General features: G+C 38.1%; 1 protein-coding gene across 5 annotated transcripts in view; it reads right to left on the minus strand.

The window, feature by feature from the left end:
* Positions 1-2,712: 2,712 nt before the first annotated feature.
* The window catches only part of RPS6KA3 (ribosomal protein S6 kinase A3), a 111,133-nt gene continuing 96,734 nt past the window's right edge, over positions 2,713-17,111 (minus strand). For all 5 annotated transcript variants that reach the window (XM_007103105.4, XM_028482705.2, XM_007103106.4 and 2 more), the window contains 5 exons: positions 16,335-16,496; positions 11,995-12,071; positions 11,340-11,457; positions 8,806-8,946; positions 2,713-8,159 (listed from right to left, as the gene is read on the minus strand). In XM_007103105.4, coding sequence (XP_007103167.1) covers positions 8,037-8,159; positions 8,806-8,946; positions 11,340-11,457; positions 11,995-12,071; positions 16,335-16,496 — 621 coding nt within the window. In that variant the 3' untranslated portion in view covers positions 2,713-8,036. The remainder of the gene's footprint in view (positions 8,160-8,805; positions 8,947-11,339; positions 11,458-11,994; positions 12,072-16,334; positions 16,497-17,111) is intronic.

Here is a 17,111-nt window from a genome sequence, read left to right on the forward strand (position 1 = left end):
CTTCAGAACTGTGAGAAAATAAATGTTTGTTGTTTAAGCCACCCAGTCTGTGGTACTTTGTTTATGGTAACTTCAGCAAACTAATACAGCTGACTATGCAGGATGAATAGCTTTGTTTTTAGGTAAGCTTATTTTAAATAAATCACCTTTCTGAAAACACTAGCATTTCAACATTTTCTCTTTAAGGAGGTGGACATACCTAAGTGACAGAGAAATAAAGTACAATTGTCAAACAAAGTGGTTCTCTACCAGGGACATTTGACAGTGTCTGGAGACACTTCTGGTTGTCACATCTGGGGAAGGAAGGCCGTGTTGCTGGCATCTCGTGGGCAGAGGCCAGGGGTGCTGCTAAACATCCTACAGTGCACAGTACAGGCCCCTCACCCCTAAACAAAGCATTATCCAGCCCAAAACATTATTAAGAGTTGAGGATGACAAACCAATGACAGATGCACTTCTTAGAGGAAATGGAAAGATCTGGGTTTCTCTTTCCATTTGCAGTATTTTGCAGTTTACACCATTGAGGATGAAAGGAGATCTATAAAATTTATTTAAATTTTACTTCCAGGCCAAATATTTGTGAACTTGGGCTTTGGAGTTAGAGAGACCCGGTTCAAATTCAGCTCTGCAGCAACTTATTACTAGATGATCTTGGACAAGTTACTTAACCTATTTATAAGGCTCAGTTTTTTTCATCTTTAAATTGGGTGTAGGACTAGAACTTACCATTTTGGGTTGTCATGGGAATGAAATTGATATAATGCATTCAAGTGTTCAGTAATTGTGCCTAGCGCGTGGCAAGTAATCAGATTCCAAATAGTTGAAGTTTAAATATTTAAAAATCAAAAGTCTCTGTCGCTTACCCAATATAAAACACCAAAGGAGAAAAAAAATCAGGCTTCATTTCTCTGCTACAGGATGGCCCCCAAACATGACTGATCATCAGAATCATTTTGAAGGAGGTGAGTCATGGGGACATCTGGGGGAAATGTGTTCTAGGCAGAGAGGGAACAGCAAGGACAAAGACCATGAGTGGGAGCATGCTTGGCATATTCAAGAAACAGCAAGAAGGCCCATGTGGCTAGAAGGCAGTGAGCTAGGGGAGCTTGGGGAGATGAGATCAGAGAGGTAGGGAGACCAGATCACATGTTATAATCCTTAGTAGGTTTTGAACAGATCATTTTTGCTTCTGCGTTAAGAATAGACTGTAGAGGGGCAAGGGAGGAAACAGACACCATGCAGGAGGCTACCCGAAATAGTCCAAGCAAAAGACAATGGTGGCTCCGACTAGGGTACAAAGTTTCTTTATGGGATGATGAGAAAGTTCTAAAATTAGATTATGCTAATAGTCACCCAACTCTGTAAATATACTAAAAAACTTTAAATGGGTAAACTTTATGGTGTGTAAATTATATCTCAATAAAGCTGTTTAAAAAAAAGAAATGGGAAAATGGGTCTGTCCAAGGAAAAAACAAAATAATTGACAAACAATACTGAGAGCTTAGCTGAGATCGGATGACATAAATCTGCAGTGGTATCCTTTTGCATAATTGTATGGTTTCTTCCAACATAGTTACTGCTCAGTGGATGCGGTATAAAGGCAAGGATGTAAGGAAATTCAGGGTGTTTCTGAGACAGAAGTTCAGGTGATCAACCAAGAAGAGAGGCCTCAGAAGAACACAACCCGGCCAGCACCTTGATCTTGGACTTTAGACTCCAGAACGGTGAGAAAATAAGTTTCTGTTTTTTAAGCCACCCAGTCTGTGGTATTTTGCTGTGGCAGTCCTAACAGACTAATGCACCATCATAATATAAAACTACTAAAAATGTCAACTGTGAAGAAAAGGGCTAACTGCAGGCCTACAACCCATTCCCTCTCTACCAGGAATCAAGACCTCAATCAAATTTTCATTTTCTTTCATTTTATTTATTTTGGCTGTGCCACGCAGCTTGCAGGGATCTTAGTTCCCTGACCAGGGATGAAAAAACGGGTCCCCTGCAGTGGAAGCTTGGAGTCCTAACCACTGGACCTCCAGGGAATTCCCCAAATTTCCATTGGAAAAGTGCTAATAATATTTATTAGCGGAAAGAAAACGAAAAGTTCTTCTCTCTCAAAAGCTTGTAGCAAGACGCGCTTGGTCTATAGAGATGGCGTATTGTAAAACCTGGAATTTATGAATTTATGAGGCACGGTTGGCTGGAGAATGGGGCTCATCATTTAAATTGTGTAATTAATGAGGTATAAAAAGAGGACGTTGCAAAACCAATGACTCCCTTTGTTTATACAATGTCTCCGAAAACACTGCCCAGAAGGAAACTGTCCTTTAATTTTGAATTCAAAATGCACCGTAATGAGGGAGAAAAAGGGCATTGTGGAGCTAAGCCTGGTAATGCTGGACTTCTCCAAGAAAAGACTGTTTCACCTGTGCCTAGTGATCGCCCTGTATCCTTTAAATCATTAATCACATTTGGTATTGGCTAAGATTGGCTATGACTGATATGAGTCTGATTTGACAAACTCTTTGGGAGTTTGTCAAGACTCCCAAAGACTTTGCATAGAAAAATTATTTTGCACTTCTTATTAACTCAGAAACATTCCTGTGTTAAGTTCTATCAATCCAATTTGATAAATGTATACTTTAGATAGAATACTTTGATAATATGAAGGATTAACAGTCATATAATTGAAATAATCTCATAAAGGGACATACATGAATTTATTTGAAACTTTATTATATAAATTTTCATTTCTTTTAAAGATTACAAAACCTGTTCTGTGACAGGAATACAAGCAGTATTGTTCCAGGATTATTCATGGATACATCTGAAAGAGCTTTGATTACACATTAATAGTATGATTTGAAAACTTCCCAGATTAGACTCTTAAGTAAAACAATTTAAAGTATTCAGTGATATTTAATCCTTTACAAGCATTTCATAATTATGGCAGCAGGGCCAAGCATCTGATGCGATTTAACCACCAATAAAAGGTACATACAATACATATGAACTCATGATATGGTGCCTTGGGCTTCTGGCATGCCTTACTAGAGAGAAACTAGTATAAAGTAAAATCATATATAATAGTAGAAAAATATTTGTGATTTTTTTCTTTTTTAAAAACTGTTTAAGTAGATACCCATCCCTTTCCCACCCATGGCCAAAAATGCAAAATAATTACATCCCTTAGGTGTATACCTTCCCTTTTGCTTAGGGTAAGAGTTAAGATAAACATAATACAGGTATATAATTTTAAGAGTTAAAAACTCATCACCCATAATCATTAAGGATGTTAAGGAATGGCAATACCTTGAAGCTTCTTTTAAAAATTAAAAAACAAAGCCTTAGATGGTAAACTACACTTAGAGAAATGCAAACCAAAACCTTTATCCTTATGCCCTTGCTTTGTATTTAAGTTCTATTTTAAGTACTTGTTTGAAAAACTCAGTATACAGTTCACTCAGTACTATAGTGATAATAGGAGTAAAGATTTTCACTTCCATTAGATATTGAACTAATCTACTTAGAGAGGACTATTATAGCGACTCTCTTCTCACATAAGTTTACATACATTGTACTCAAATGGTATGTGCTCTAAAGAGGTTTTCTTGAGGTTTGCACCTCTGAACTTAGTCTCTAAATTTTCCTTTCCACTCATCTCTATTCAATGTCATATACTTTGCTAGTTGCTCTGGGAGAAGTCATGGACATTTAAACAGCTTATCATGCACTTCAAGGTTATATGGCAAAATAATGAGGAAAGTGCCTTAAGAGGTAGGAAGTAGGCTCTCATCCCAACCCTTGGTATGCCCTGGTATGAACAGTTAAAAGACTGGAATCAAAGTGGTAAATGTGAGACTGATAGTAATACAAGGCTTAAGAAAATTAAGTCGACTTAGTTACTAGAATTCTTTGAAAACATTCAGTCACATTGGAACCAGTTACAAGTCACTCGATCACACAGAATACAGCAGTGTCAAAAATACATAAAGCGCACTGTAGATACAAATTCTTCTTGGCCATCCATATTTAGTTATTATCATTCTGTAGATTCTTCACTAGAAAAAGTGGTTAAGCGTGGCTCTGCAGAATACCACACTCCCAAGAAAGCGAGTTTCATTCCTTCATTAACTGGTCTCCACCAATGGTCACTTGGGGAGACCAGCAAAATGTAAGCAATCTGGAGGTGAAAAGAGGACTATTTTCATTAATGGAAATAAAAATGCTGAGTTAAGTCAACTTATCTGTGAATTAAATAAGGCTCAAAGTATACATCCAGTTTGTTAGTCACATGGAGTTGGACCTTTCAGAGGGACAGAACTCTAGGACTGGATTGAAACCTCCTGGTTTAAGCACCAAGGTCAGCCATGGAACCCATCATATTTGTTAGTCACAGAAAGCAGACATTTTCTGACCATTTACATTCCTGAGATATCTGTCCTAATGCCTTCATAAATCTCAAATGCTGGATACCACCATGAGAGAGAATTCTCAATAGTAAAGCAGCCTGAAAAATTTTAGCTCATTTATAAAGGCCAGGAAGTAGAGAAAATCAAAGCCATGTTGAAATGTGTATTGCTGACTTTCACGGTGATGCACATGTATACCAAGCCCCCAAATCTTGAACGCTTTTCTGCTCTCACCTGAGGCTGGACGTACCCCAGCCTCTTTCTTACCCAACCCATGCTGCCCATCCATGAAACCTTTCCTGGGCTGAGGGTACAGGGCACAGCTGACAGGCTAGCCCCACCTCCCATGATGTCCCCTGGTCCCAACAGCAACCACTTCTTAAAAATAGATGGGAAATGGTTGGCCCAAACCTGCTCTTTGCAGCCCACTGTGTGTGAAATGCAGAATCTCGACTGCATACACACCACACCCTCTCCAGATACTCACTAAGTGACTTTTCCCACACATCAGTCTCCAGCCTCACAGCATCTTGATTCTGTGCCCTGTCAAAATTATTATATTTTTGGACTTTGGGGGCTGCTTGTGAATAAATGAATCCATATCAAATCTGTTAAAGTGAAGGGTCTATTGTACTTAGAAAGAAGACATATCTATAAATTAGGAGCTGAGATGACTTACTTATATGACAGGTTAAAAGGACAAAAAACTTACCTTAATTTAGCATCATCACTTGAAAGGGAAGATAGAAAACACATGGTAGTATAATCCATATTTTCCAGTATGTGCTTGGTAATGTTAAGTCTACCATTCTGGATATTACTTTGGATTATAAGCTAAGAGGAGGTTTGTAAAAGTGGCCTGATAGTTTAGTTCCTTCTTTCATACTGAACTATCTTTCAGATTGAAATAAAACCTCCTGGGAGAAGCCCTGGTAACCAGCAGCACTAACTGGGAAAGGGCCTCACTACCACAACTATAGGGGCCAGGAGGAACTGGACTTGGAGAAATTGATGGAAAGGTTATCCCAGCACAAGCATTACATTTAGAGCACATTGTTGGCCAAGTTTGTCTGCTCTGTCAAAGGCAATAGGAACGCCAGAATCACAGATGAAATAAATTATACTCATGAACTGCTTTTTCGGCAGAAAGCCTTCAGTTTTGTGAACATATAACTTGCTTTTCTCCAATAAAACTGGCAGCTGTACTAGGCAAAGAAGGCATTCATATACCAGTAGAGGACTGCCCCAAGAAATATATGGTTTTTGAACAGCTCAGTTTGTGGTCGAGCGATAATACGAGGGGAAGGCAGCACGGTGTTATGAGGGAAAAAAACTGAAAGGGAAGTTAAAGATTCTAGTCTTTGCTTTGGGTCTCAGGTTCTTTACCTGCAATATGAGAAAGTTGGACTAGATCATTTAAAAGCATTTACACATTTACTTCTGGTTCTAAAAGACGATGATGGGCAATACACCTAAGCACTTATGGAATAGTGTTAGTGTCAAAAATCTGAAAATGTTATCTTTTTTCTGCCTAGGGTTACATTAACATTTTAAAAGTGACAAGAATTGGGGATGACCATGGTTTGGGAACCCTTAATAGAGGAGAAAGAAAAACAAAGCTTTCTTTCCAGGCATCGGAAAGCAGCTGTTAACAGTTAGCATCCATATGCTCAAGAATATTTAAAAACTTTCTCCATCTAGATCTTCTGAAATCCCTCCTCCTATCCATTTTTTATTTAGAAGATAAACTTATATTTGCTTTCTATGCAATAATCATTTTGTGTCACTTGGGCAAAAGGCATGATAGATTTTCTCTTTCCCTTTAATTGCACAGAGGAGAAATTAAGGAATAACAAGTGGCTTCCAAGATATTTAGATAAACCATGCTTTCTTGGCTTTGTACTCTCAGGGGAAGATTTAAAGCTTCTGGCAGGAAAAAAGATTTCTGATGTAAATGGCTTAGTACATGACTAGGAAAGATCTGTTCAGGCACATTCTTGATGAGATAAATTAAATCACCTTTTCCTTGCTCATATGTTTTTCATATTACATACTGATGTATGCTAGGTAGCTTGGCAAAGATACAGGTAATAATGGATGCAGAAGTTTCTTTAATGATATTGTGGAAACTAACAAATTAGATGTAGATAATGAATACTCTAATCTAAGCAGATCCAGTGACCATTATGAAAACTGATCATTTCTGAAGTTAAAGAAAGCATTATATGAAACTAACACAACACTGTAAATCAACTATACTCCAATAACAATTTAAAAAAAAAAAAGAAAAGAAAGCATTATATGGCTATAAATCATCAGGAGGAATTCAGAAAACACTCGATGCTGAACATTCACTTAGCCTACCTCAGCTATGATTGTTTGATCAAGAATGTTTTATTCCCTAGAATAAGAAAGTTTAAGTCCAATTTCATAGAGAGGCCTGTGGCCTTTATTACATTCAAATTAGTGTTTAATATAGAGCATCTTAATGGGATAGAATTCATTATGATTTACTTGTTTTCCCCAAAAAAGCATACTTTTCCTGCAGGTATACAAGAACAGGCATCCTGTTATTCATATGCTAAATTCTGCAATTTGATCTATTTAAACATGAAATATTCAATGGGACGTCAATGACCTGTTGCTAAATTTTCCTTCGCCAGTCTCTTCACCATGCCTCTTAAAGGCCTTTGACGTATGTTGGGAAAAATCCCAAATTTATGTCAACTACTAAGAATGGATACGATTTAAGATCAAAAGTGCAAGGACTACTTCCTTAATTAAGGAAAAAAGACGCTAAGGAGTTGCAAAGTATATGGACTAACTTCACAGGTGTACTCTTGATGTCATACCACACACATATGATAACTTTCTTTACCATAACAGCTCTCTAGGTTCGCCTGACAGAGCACCTGACTTTAAGAAACAAACGAACGAACCAGTGAAACAGACATGGGGAAAGATATGTACATTTTGGAAGTATTACATTCAACAGCTGTTCTACAATCTGGCCATTTTTAGGGCTGTCCAACAATACTGTTAATCCAGGTGAACTATTTAACCAGATTTAATAGTCAATTGATTAATAATAGATTCCAAGTTAAACAAGGCATGTATACATTAAAGAAAGCAGTACAGAAATGTACTGTATATGAACTGTTTACAAAAACATACAAAATGTTGGATGGCACAAGGGATACAGTGCTAATATAAACGGATTGTTTAAGCTAAGTGCTTAACATAAACTGTCCATCCCTATAACTAACAAAGAATATTTAAGGGACATGAAATATTTCCTATAAAAATAATGCTATGTGGTGTAGAGTACTTATTCAGTGTATTTTTAGGTGGTAATTCATATGTTCGTCATTCTTCTTGTTGATTCAGTGAATATATCTTCATCATGTCTCCATTTTCAATTCATCCGAGGCTCCTGGGAACCCTAACCTGCTAACAGCCATTTAAAGCGAGAAGAGACGAAAGCGGGAGCAGCAGCGGGAGCAGCAGCATTACGGTACCAGCTGGGACGGTGTGTGCCTGCGGGTGTCTCTCAGATGCGCGCTACCTGTCGCCAGGACTTGTGCTATCAGCTTACACCATGGTACCAAATATCTCACTGAGGTCACTTCACAGGGCTGTAGAGGTGATTTTTTTAATACCTCTCCGCTGAGCAAGAGTAGAGCGGCCTACTGGTTCCAAAACTGGTGACTGATTACGGTTTAAAGCAGAGTACGTAGCTGCCATGGCACCCTGAAAACAGGAAAGAAAGGTCACAAATAATGACAATGGGTAGTCACCTGTACACAGAATATGAAATGATGTTTTCCCAGATATTTTCTTCATATGCAAATTCATAGAGATTTTATTAGGCTCATAATGAAAATAACCACACAGGTCAAATCCTCTGATTTAACTAAAACTGAAGAGGCCAATGCGGGAGGTTGAAATTATCCATGAGAGAGGACAGGGGTGGGCTCATAACAAGCAGTCCTTACTTTTCTCAGGACTATTAACTTTGTTTTTCCTTTGCAATCCTTTACCATGAGAGTCAGCAAGGCATGCTGTTTTAGAATTTGTATTTTGCCACTGCTGACAACCTCCAAGAGTCTGCTTTGGGTTGTGCGTAAGAAAGACAAGTACAAAGAAAAGTTAGGAAATCCATAAAGTTTATCTGATCGATAAATTCAGAAATTATTCCTAAACTGGTTTTATTATGCTATTTTGACATGCCTTGACTTTTTCTTTTCTAAATCACCCGCTGTAAGAGAATCCCACGCAAGAACTGGAGGCAGGTTGAGAGGCAAAGTGAAAGGGCAAGGTGCTGTGGTACGGACAGGGCGTCTCATAGTCTCTCCTGGAGGACACGTGGCACACAGTGCCCAAACGGGCCGCTCACCTTGACTAGATGCGGTGCGTCCTGTCTGTTTAGTTGGTATTGCGGCAGTTGGTCCCAGTGGACGATCCAAGGATGTCTGAGCACAAGGGCAGCAGTCAGTCTCTGATGAGGGTCCACATGAAGCATCTTTGACACCAGGTCCTATAATGGGAAAAAGAATAATAAAATAAACTTAAACCTTTGTTTTTCTATAGCACCTGATACTGTTGAGTATTCTTCCTTGGCTTCTGTGACACTATTTCTTCCCACTAGCAGACCTTTGGGTGCAAAGCAATTTGGTCAATATGACAACTTGTTTAAAAAAAAAAGCAAAAACTTAGGTCTTTGTTTTCTCCTCCGTGAGTAACAGTAATTTTGGTGTATTACAAAGGGTAAATTTACCACATTTTATGTATCTTTAAGGACCTTGGCTCTTTTTTCCCTCAGATATTCTGAGTTTTCTACATTTTTGTGGGTTTATTTCTAAGTAATTTTCAGCTACTTAAGACTTTTTTGTGCTATTGGTAATGCTGAAAAGCAGTACATAACTGTCCAATAACAGGAATTAACTGGAGGGCTCTAAATGCTCCTCTCAAAGATTACAGAGTTATTTTTATTTTTTTCTACTTCCCAATTTTGTGGGTATTCACCGTATTACATTATACTTGTAATCACAGGTCTTAACTGGACAAATTAGCAAAAGTTATTAGTAATCACATGGCATTCCTAAGATAGGCTATGAGTTGGATGCAATTTTTTGTGCTCTATTTGTATCTCATCCTCACCTGCCTTGCACTCAAAAAAGCATAATAAAATGCAAGTGAATGAGAACCAAATTATAAAAATTATAGAGATAACCTCGACTTGCTTTAATTTATTAAAAAAAGCAGGCAGTATGTAAACTCTGATACTTTCTACGGTAACATTACTTGATATGCTTGACAACCGATCGTGACAAAGTTTGTGGTGGACTCCAATGGATAAGAACCACTACTTCACAGAGTGACCTTGAAAAAGGAAAATCTGATCGCTACGATGCTTAGTAGTTTTCAACAGTTACCCAATACTTAGAGTACACCCCAAATCTTGAGCATGATTGACAAAGCCTTCCATAATTGGGGTCCATTGGCTACCCTCTCACGTGTACCTTGTACTAGTCATACCAAACTCCTGCACTGCCCTGGAGGCGCTCTGCCATTCCCATTCCATCAGGACCACGCATGGGCTGATCCCTCAGCCTGGGATGGACTAGATCCTTCTGCTTCCCAAAGCTGCCTGGCGAATCCCTTCATTGCTTCTGGAAAGCTTTCCCTGAAATCTTTCTGATCAAGCCTCATCTGTGAACTTCTTCAGCATAGAAAACAGAGCATTGTAATAGCACATGTGACACTGTACTCTATATTTTGGGCTATCTCCCAACTAGACTCTGAGCTCTCTGAGATCAGGAATTCCATCTGAGTCACATCTTTTATCCCCGGAGCCTTCACTTATTAGGCACACTGTAGGTGCTCAATACATGAATTAAAAAGTAAACAAGTACCCAGAAAAATGAATTATCTGGTTTAAAAAATTTTATTGTTAAACAAGGGGAAAGGCTAACATATCATTTTAAATACAGTTACAAAACTAAATATTATCTACACAGACATTAAGCTGGTCAACTGACGCTTCATCTCTATGCCAAAAGTATGTATAAAAATTTCTGACATACCCTATTTACTAATGCAATCACCTCAACTCAAGCATCTACCTCTAAGAAAAATGAGCAGGCACTTTTTACCACTATGTATCTTCCTCATCTCCTCTATGTTTTCCTTATTTTGAAATGAAAAACTTTGCTCTTCTTTTTAAAAAAGAATTTTCTCTAAATAAAGTGAAACTAAAAAAAAAAAAAAAAAAAAAAAAAAAGTGAAACTAGAGCAGAGTTAGAAAGCAAATCAGCGTTATTCAGGGGATGGCAGGTCTTCCAGCGAGAAAGTCTTTCCAAATAGATTTCAAGCACACATATAAAACTAAATTACTGTCTACTGTGAAAAAGATTGACCCCTTTCTTCATAATATGGACCAAAAATAGAAAATGGTGTAGCTATTCTAGGGAACGAGGCCTTTGGAATAAGCTATTTATTTTGGAGCATCCACATGTGCCTGGTGTACAACTGAGGATAAGTTCACACTAAAACTCTGGGCCTTGGTTTCCTACTGTGAAATGGTGATACTACCACCTATTTTACAGGGTTGTTAAGAGGATTAAATGGGATAATTTAGGTAAAGTGCAGTGTGAGGCACAGAGGAGACACACAAATCATGAAGACCACCACCATTATTATTCATCATGTTCATCAGTAAGAAGTAGCTTGAGATATATAGATAATAAAGCCAAACCAATATATTCTGGGAAAGAAACAAAATTAGTGGTCAATTTCTGAGTTCAAGTTATTTGGTAACATCATCTCAATACAACTTTATAAACAAGTTTCTAACTGATATTATTTTTTCTCACTGGGGATTATGAAAAATTATTTTCTCAAAAGCTTTTAATAGGAAGCCATACTTACCTTTGCTGTGTCTGAAACAGAATTCCAGTAGCCACCACTGAGTGAGAATTTTCCACTTCCTATCCGTGCCAGTATTTCCTCTGGGGTATCATCAGGGCCATTTGCAAATGGAGTGTAACTAATTTATAATAGATTTAAATGCTAATGAATAAAACTTCTTTTTTGGTTGGTAATTTCTATATTTATTTGCAGTATCCAAAAGTACTCTAAGTAGTTCATTTAATGTAATACTTTGTTAAAGCCTACTAAAGTAAAAAAATATCAACAACATGAAGCTTCATAAAGCACCAGGTCAAGATATAAGTTATGAAATATTAATTTAGATTTAATATACAATAATATAAATAAGATATGACACATTATAGAATAAAATATTTAAAACAGTGTATGTTTATGACATAACTAGACTACAAAAAAGATATGGAAAAAAATCAACTTATGACCTCAAGACATTAATAACAGTACACTATAGAAAACAGTAATGATACAGCTATAAATGTGAGAGAGAAAGAGAGAGATATAGGATTGTATTATTAAACAAGATGAGAAAATATGGAAGGAAAGATATTACAACATAGAGATTAAAAAAATAAACCTAGATAATTTGAACAAAATATTGATAAATAAATGCTTACAACATATGGTACATACTCACCCAGTGAGCATTGTATAGAGGAGGACACCAAGACTCCATATATCACAAGCCGCATCATAGCCTTGTCGTTTTAAAACCTAGAAAAAGTAAAAATTAGTATTAACACACTGCTGTTTATTATATAGATTTGGATAGGCTGTGAACTGAATTATATCTCCTAAATCAATGCATACAAGAAAAACAGAACATGATTAACAAACAAGGCAATATAGTAATCCTATTCTAGAACCTTCTACTACTAATAATTCATATATATAAATTAAAAATTTTTTTGGCATTTTAAATTTTTTAAAAATTTATTTTATTTTATTTATTTTATTTTTGGCCGCATTGGGTCTTCGTTGCTGCAAGCGGGCTTTTCTCTGGTTGCGGCGAGCGGGGGCTACTCTTTGTTGTGGTGTGCAGGCTTCTCATTGCGGTGGTTTCTCTTGTTGGGAGCACGGGCTCTAGGCGCGCGGGCTTCAGTAGTTGTGGCACATGGGCTCAGTAGTTGTGGCTCGCGGGCCCTAGAGCTCAGGCTCAGTAGTTGTGGCGCACGGGCTTAGTTGTTCCGCAGCATGTGGGATCTTCCCGGACCAGGGCTCGAACCCGTGTCCCCTGCATTGGCAGGCGGATTCCTAACCATTGTGCCACCAGGGAAGCCCCTGGCATTTTAAAGGTTATAACTTTATTTCTTTCTTGGTGAACTAACAACTGCTTGGGACTCTGGCCATGGACCTATGTCAGACACGTTCATAGGTGAGAATTGTATAAATTTAAATTTTGATATTCAAATTAATTTACTGAATGCTGCTGTGGCACACAGTGGACTATAAAAATAAATTGAAGGTAAATTTCTTATTTAAATGTATTTATATTTTGTATGGGGCTGCAGAAATGATTAACATAAAACAATTAAGAAAACATATAACGAAGTATAAATGGTATAGTGCAAAACTGTTCTTTTATATATAATTTGATTTACTCAAGCATTTAATAATCACCAACTATTATCAGGCATAAACTGTGACAAATACATTGTGACCACCTAGAGGGGTGGGATAGGGAGGGTGGGAGGGAGAGGCAAGAGGGAAGGGATATGGGGATATATGTATACGTATAGCTGATTCACTTTGTTATACAGCAGAAACTAACACACCATGTTAAAACAATTATACTCCAATAAGGAAAAAAAAAAACTGTGACAAATACAAAACAACTGTTTTCCTTAAGAAAATCAGAATCTGGCAAAGGAAATAAACATATACATAGTTAACAATTCAACATGATAAGTATTCTAACAAAACTATATGTCTAAAGGATATGAGTACAAAGATGAGGAAGCAATTCATTCTTGATATGGGGAGAGAGGGAAAGCTAGGAGCAGCCTGCTTGTATTGGGCCTATAAGCAAGGATTCAGGAGGCAAAGTGAAGAGGTGGGGGAGGGCAGAGGACACTCAAAGGGCAGAGGCAAGAGAGCAGAGCCTCCTAAGCACCAGGCAAGTTCAGTGTGGCCAGATTTCCAGACAGGGGATACTAGAGAGACTGAAGGGCTTTTTTAAAGGCTTTTTGAATTATTTATTTATTTGGCTGCGCCACACGGCTTGCGGGATCTTAGTTCCCCGACTAGGGATCGAACCTGGGCCCCAGCGGTGAAAGCGCCGAGTCCTAACCACTGGACTGCTAGGGAGTTCACTGAAGAGCTTTTTATAAAAAACTTGTTAAGTGATCTAGATTTTTTTCCCTGCAGGCAATCAGATGTTACTGAAGCATTAAAGAGGAAAATAAAATAAGTGGATGTTTATACCAGAAAGATAACTCAAGGCATAGAGGAAATGCTGGCAAGAAGAGAGAATGGAGACAGGCCACCTCATAGGAGGCAATTTGTAGCAAACTAAGTGAAAGGCTGTGAGGATCTGTACTAAGGCAGGACATGAAGGGGAAAAGACATAAAGATAAAATAGGAAGGACTTAGTAAAGATTGGATGTATAGGGCTTCCCTGGTGGTGCAGTGGTTAAGAATCCTCCTGCCAATGCGGATTGGGGACACGGGTTCGAGCCCTGGTCCGGGAAGATCCCACATGCCACGGAGCAACTAAGCCCATGTGCCACAACTACTGAGCCTGCGCTCTAGAGCCTGTGAGCCACAACTACTGAGCCCATGTGCCACAACTACTAAGCCTGCACTCTAGAGCCCATGCTCCGCAACAAGAGGAGCCACCGCAATGAGAAGCTCGCGCGCCGCAACGAAGAGTAGCCCTCGCTCTCCGCAACTAGAGAAAGCCCGCGCGCAGCAACGAAGGCCCAATGCAGCCAAAAACAAGGAAATAAAATAAACTTTTTAAAAAAGAAAAGCATTAAAAAATATATCTAACTGTATGTTATATGGCAAAACAAAATTTAAAAAAAAGATTGGATGTATAGGGTAAGGGAAAAGGGGTCTACGATATTTAGGAATCAGAATGGAATGGATTTGGCAACAGGCTAAATGTGGAGAAATAACAGAGAAGGAAGATTTCAGGAGGACTTTAAAGTTTTAACCCAGGTGACTAAACGGTAAAGAGGAGACAAAGAGTTAAGAGGTCAGTCTAAGGACAGTTTGATCACTGAAGATTTCCTGAAGGAGAATTTAGAGGCAGGGTCTAAAGCAAAAAAACATTCCAAAAAAAACCATTCCAATGTGCCAAGGCATAAAAGCTACATGGTGATTTCAAGAAGCAGACTGCTTATATGAAGCAGCAAACAATCATGAGGAAAAATTAGATGGCTGGATTAGGGGGCCACGCTTGGACACCAATGTGTGTCAGAGGCTGTGGATATGTGGACAAAGAAGAAAAAAATCTGTCCCTCATCAGTTCTAGTATCTCTGGGAGAACAGACTCAAATAATCTTTAAAAAAGCGCACAGCAACGAAGGCCCAATGCAGCCAAAAACAAGGAAATAAAATAAACTTTTTAAAAAAGAAAAGCATTAAAAAATATATCTAACTGTATGTTATATGGCAAAACAAAATTTAAAAAAAAGATTGGATGTATAGGGTAAGGGAAAAGGGGTCTACGATATTTAGGAATCAGAATGGAATGGATTTGGCAACAGGCTAAATGTGGAGAAATAACAGAGAAGGAAGATTTCAGGAGGACTTTAAAGTTTTAACCCAGGTGACTAAACGGTAAAGAGGAGACAAAGAGTTAAGAGGTCAGTCTAAGGACAGTTTGATCACTGAAGATTTCCTGAAGGAGAATTTAGAGGCAGGGTCTAAAGCAAAAAAACATTCCAAAAAAAACCATTCCAATGTGCCAAGGCATAAAAGCTACATGGTGATTTCAAGAAGCAGACTGCTTATATGAAGCAGCAAACAATCATGAGGAAAAATTAGATGGCTGGATTAGGGGGCCACGCTTGGACACCAATGTGTGTCAGAGGCTGTGGATATGTGGACAAAGAAGAAAAAAATCTGTCCCTCATCAGTTCTAGTATCTCTGGGAGAACAGACTCAAATAATCTTTAAAAAATATTTTTCTATCTAAAAAGTAACAAAATTACAAAAAGTTTGGAAAACAGAGGGGGGAATCCAACTATCTTAACATTATCAACTATTACAATTTTTGTGAAATATCTAGCACATGGTAAAAGCATAGACTTTGCAGCCAGGTTGCTTGGGCTCAGATCTAGATCTGACCCCAGGCAAATGACATCACCCCCTCACTGTGCACCTGGTTTTCTATAAAATGCAAATAAAAGTACTCACCTCACATAAGTTATAATGAGAATGAATTATTATATATAAATTATATCTCTGAGGATGAAATCCGTTAATATATGTGCCTGGCACATAAGCCCTATATTAGGATTAACTATTGTAGTTAATTTTTTACACAGTGATAATCAAAAGGCAAGAAATTCTGAGGGCAAAGCAGTGGATTTTAGAGTTGCTACAGTGGGGAACTGCAGTTTCTTAGGAAAAGAAGCAACCTGATCAAAGCAGTGCTTGAAGAAGACTTCAGCAGCTTTGTAGCTTCTTTGTGGACTGATCACAGAATGACAAAAGGAAGCAACGGGCACCTAGGCTGCGGCAATCATCTGGGGGTGTGGTGAGGGAAGCAGGGGCTAAGATGGCAGTTCTGTGAACAGAAGAGCCCCGGTTGCAGGGGATAAAAGAGATGGATAAAAGAGCAGGAAAAGCATTATAGGTAGTACTGGATTGATGACAGGATGAACTACCAACAGAAGAAAAAGGGCTGACATTTTATTCTAATTATTTGCTCAGTAACTCTTCAATTAAACAACTATTCTATATTAAACACAGTAAATGAGTTTTTAAATATACTGAAATATTGCAAGCAAAGTCTTTCGCAATTACCTCTGGTGCAACAAAATTTGCAGTATAACAAGGAGTCATGAGAAGACCATTTTCTGCTCTTAGCTGTTTGGCAAAGCCAAAATCACAAATTCGAATAGATTCTGGATTGCCAGATTCATCCACATAAAGAATGTTGCTAGGTTTCAAGTCTCTGTGAACCACCTAATTGAAATACAAATTAAAGAGGTGCGTTAACAATACATTTCCATTATGGAAAATTATTTATTCACAAACTGTCAAGCAATGCACTTAACAAGATGATGGGTACCAACCTTTACATTATCCCAACATTATAAAATGCTGACAGTGTAATATAACTGCAACACAGAACTGGGGCAAGGAGAGGAGGAAGAAAGAACAGTACTTACCTTCCCCCTCTTTGTCCAATTAAGTAAGCGGATTAAGGAAAAATGCAAATAGCAGTAATATCTGTCTCCAGGTTATTCATCGTTCAACAAATATTTATGGAATGTGTATCATGTACCAGGGTATTATACAAGGAGCCGCAGATACTTCGGTGAATAAGACCTGTAAGATCCTTGCCTTTATATGCTAGGAACTTAGTAGTAAGGGAGGCAGAGAATAAATAGGTGAGAGATGGGGCATAACTCGGGCGGGTCAGGAAGGGTCTGTCACTAGAGGAGGTAACAACTGATCCAAGATCTGAAGAACAGAATGAACAAGCCAGAAGAGTGGGGGTAGTCATTCTAAGTAGAGGGAATGGCGTGTACAATGGATGAACACAACAAACATGTACAGACAGGCTCAATGGAACAG

This window comes from Physeter macrocephalus, chromosome 21 (assembly GCF_002837175.3).
Source record: "Physeter macrocephalus isolate SW-GA chromosome 21, ASM283717v5, whole genome shotgun sequence".
NCBI classification, from domain to species: domain Eukaryota; kingdom Metazoa; phylum Chordata; class Mammalia; order Artiodactyla; family Physeteridae; genus Physeter; species Physeter macrocephalus.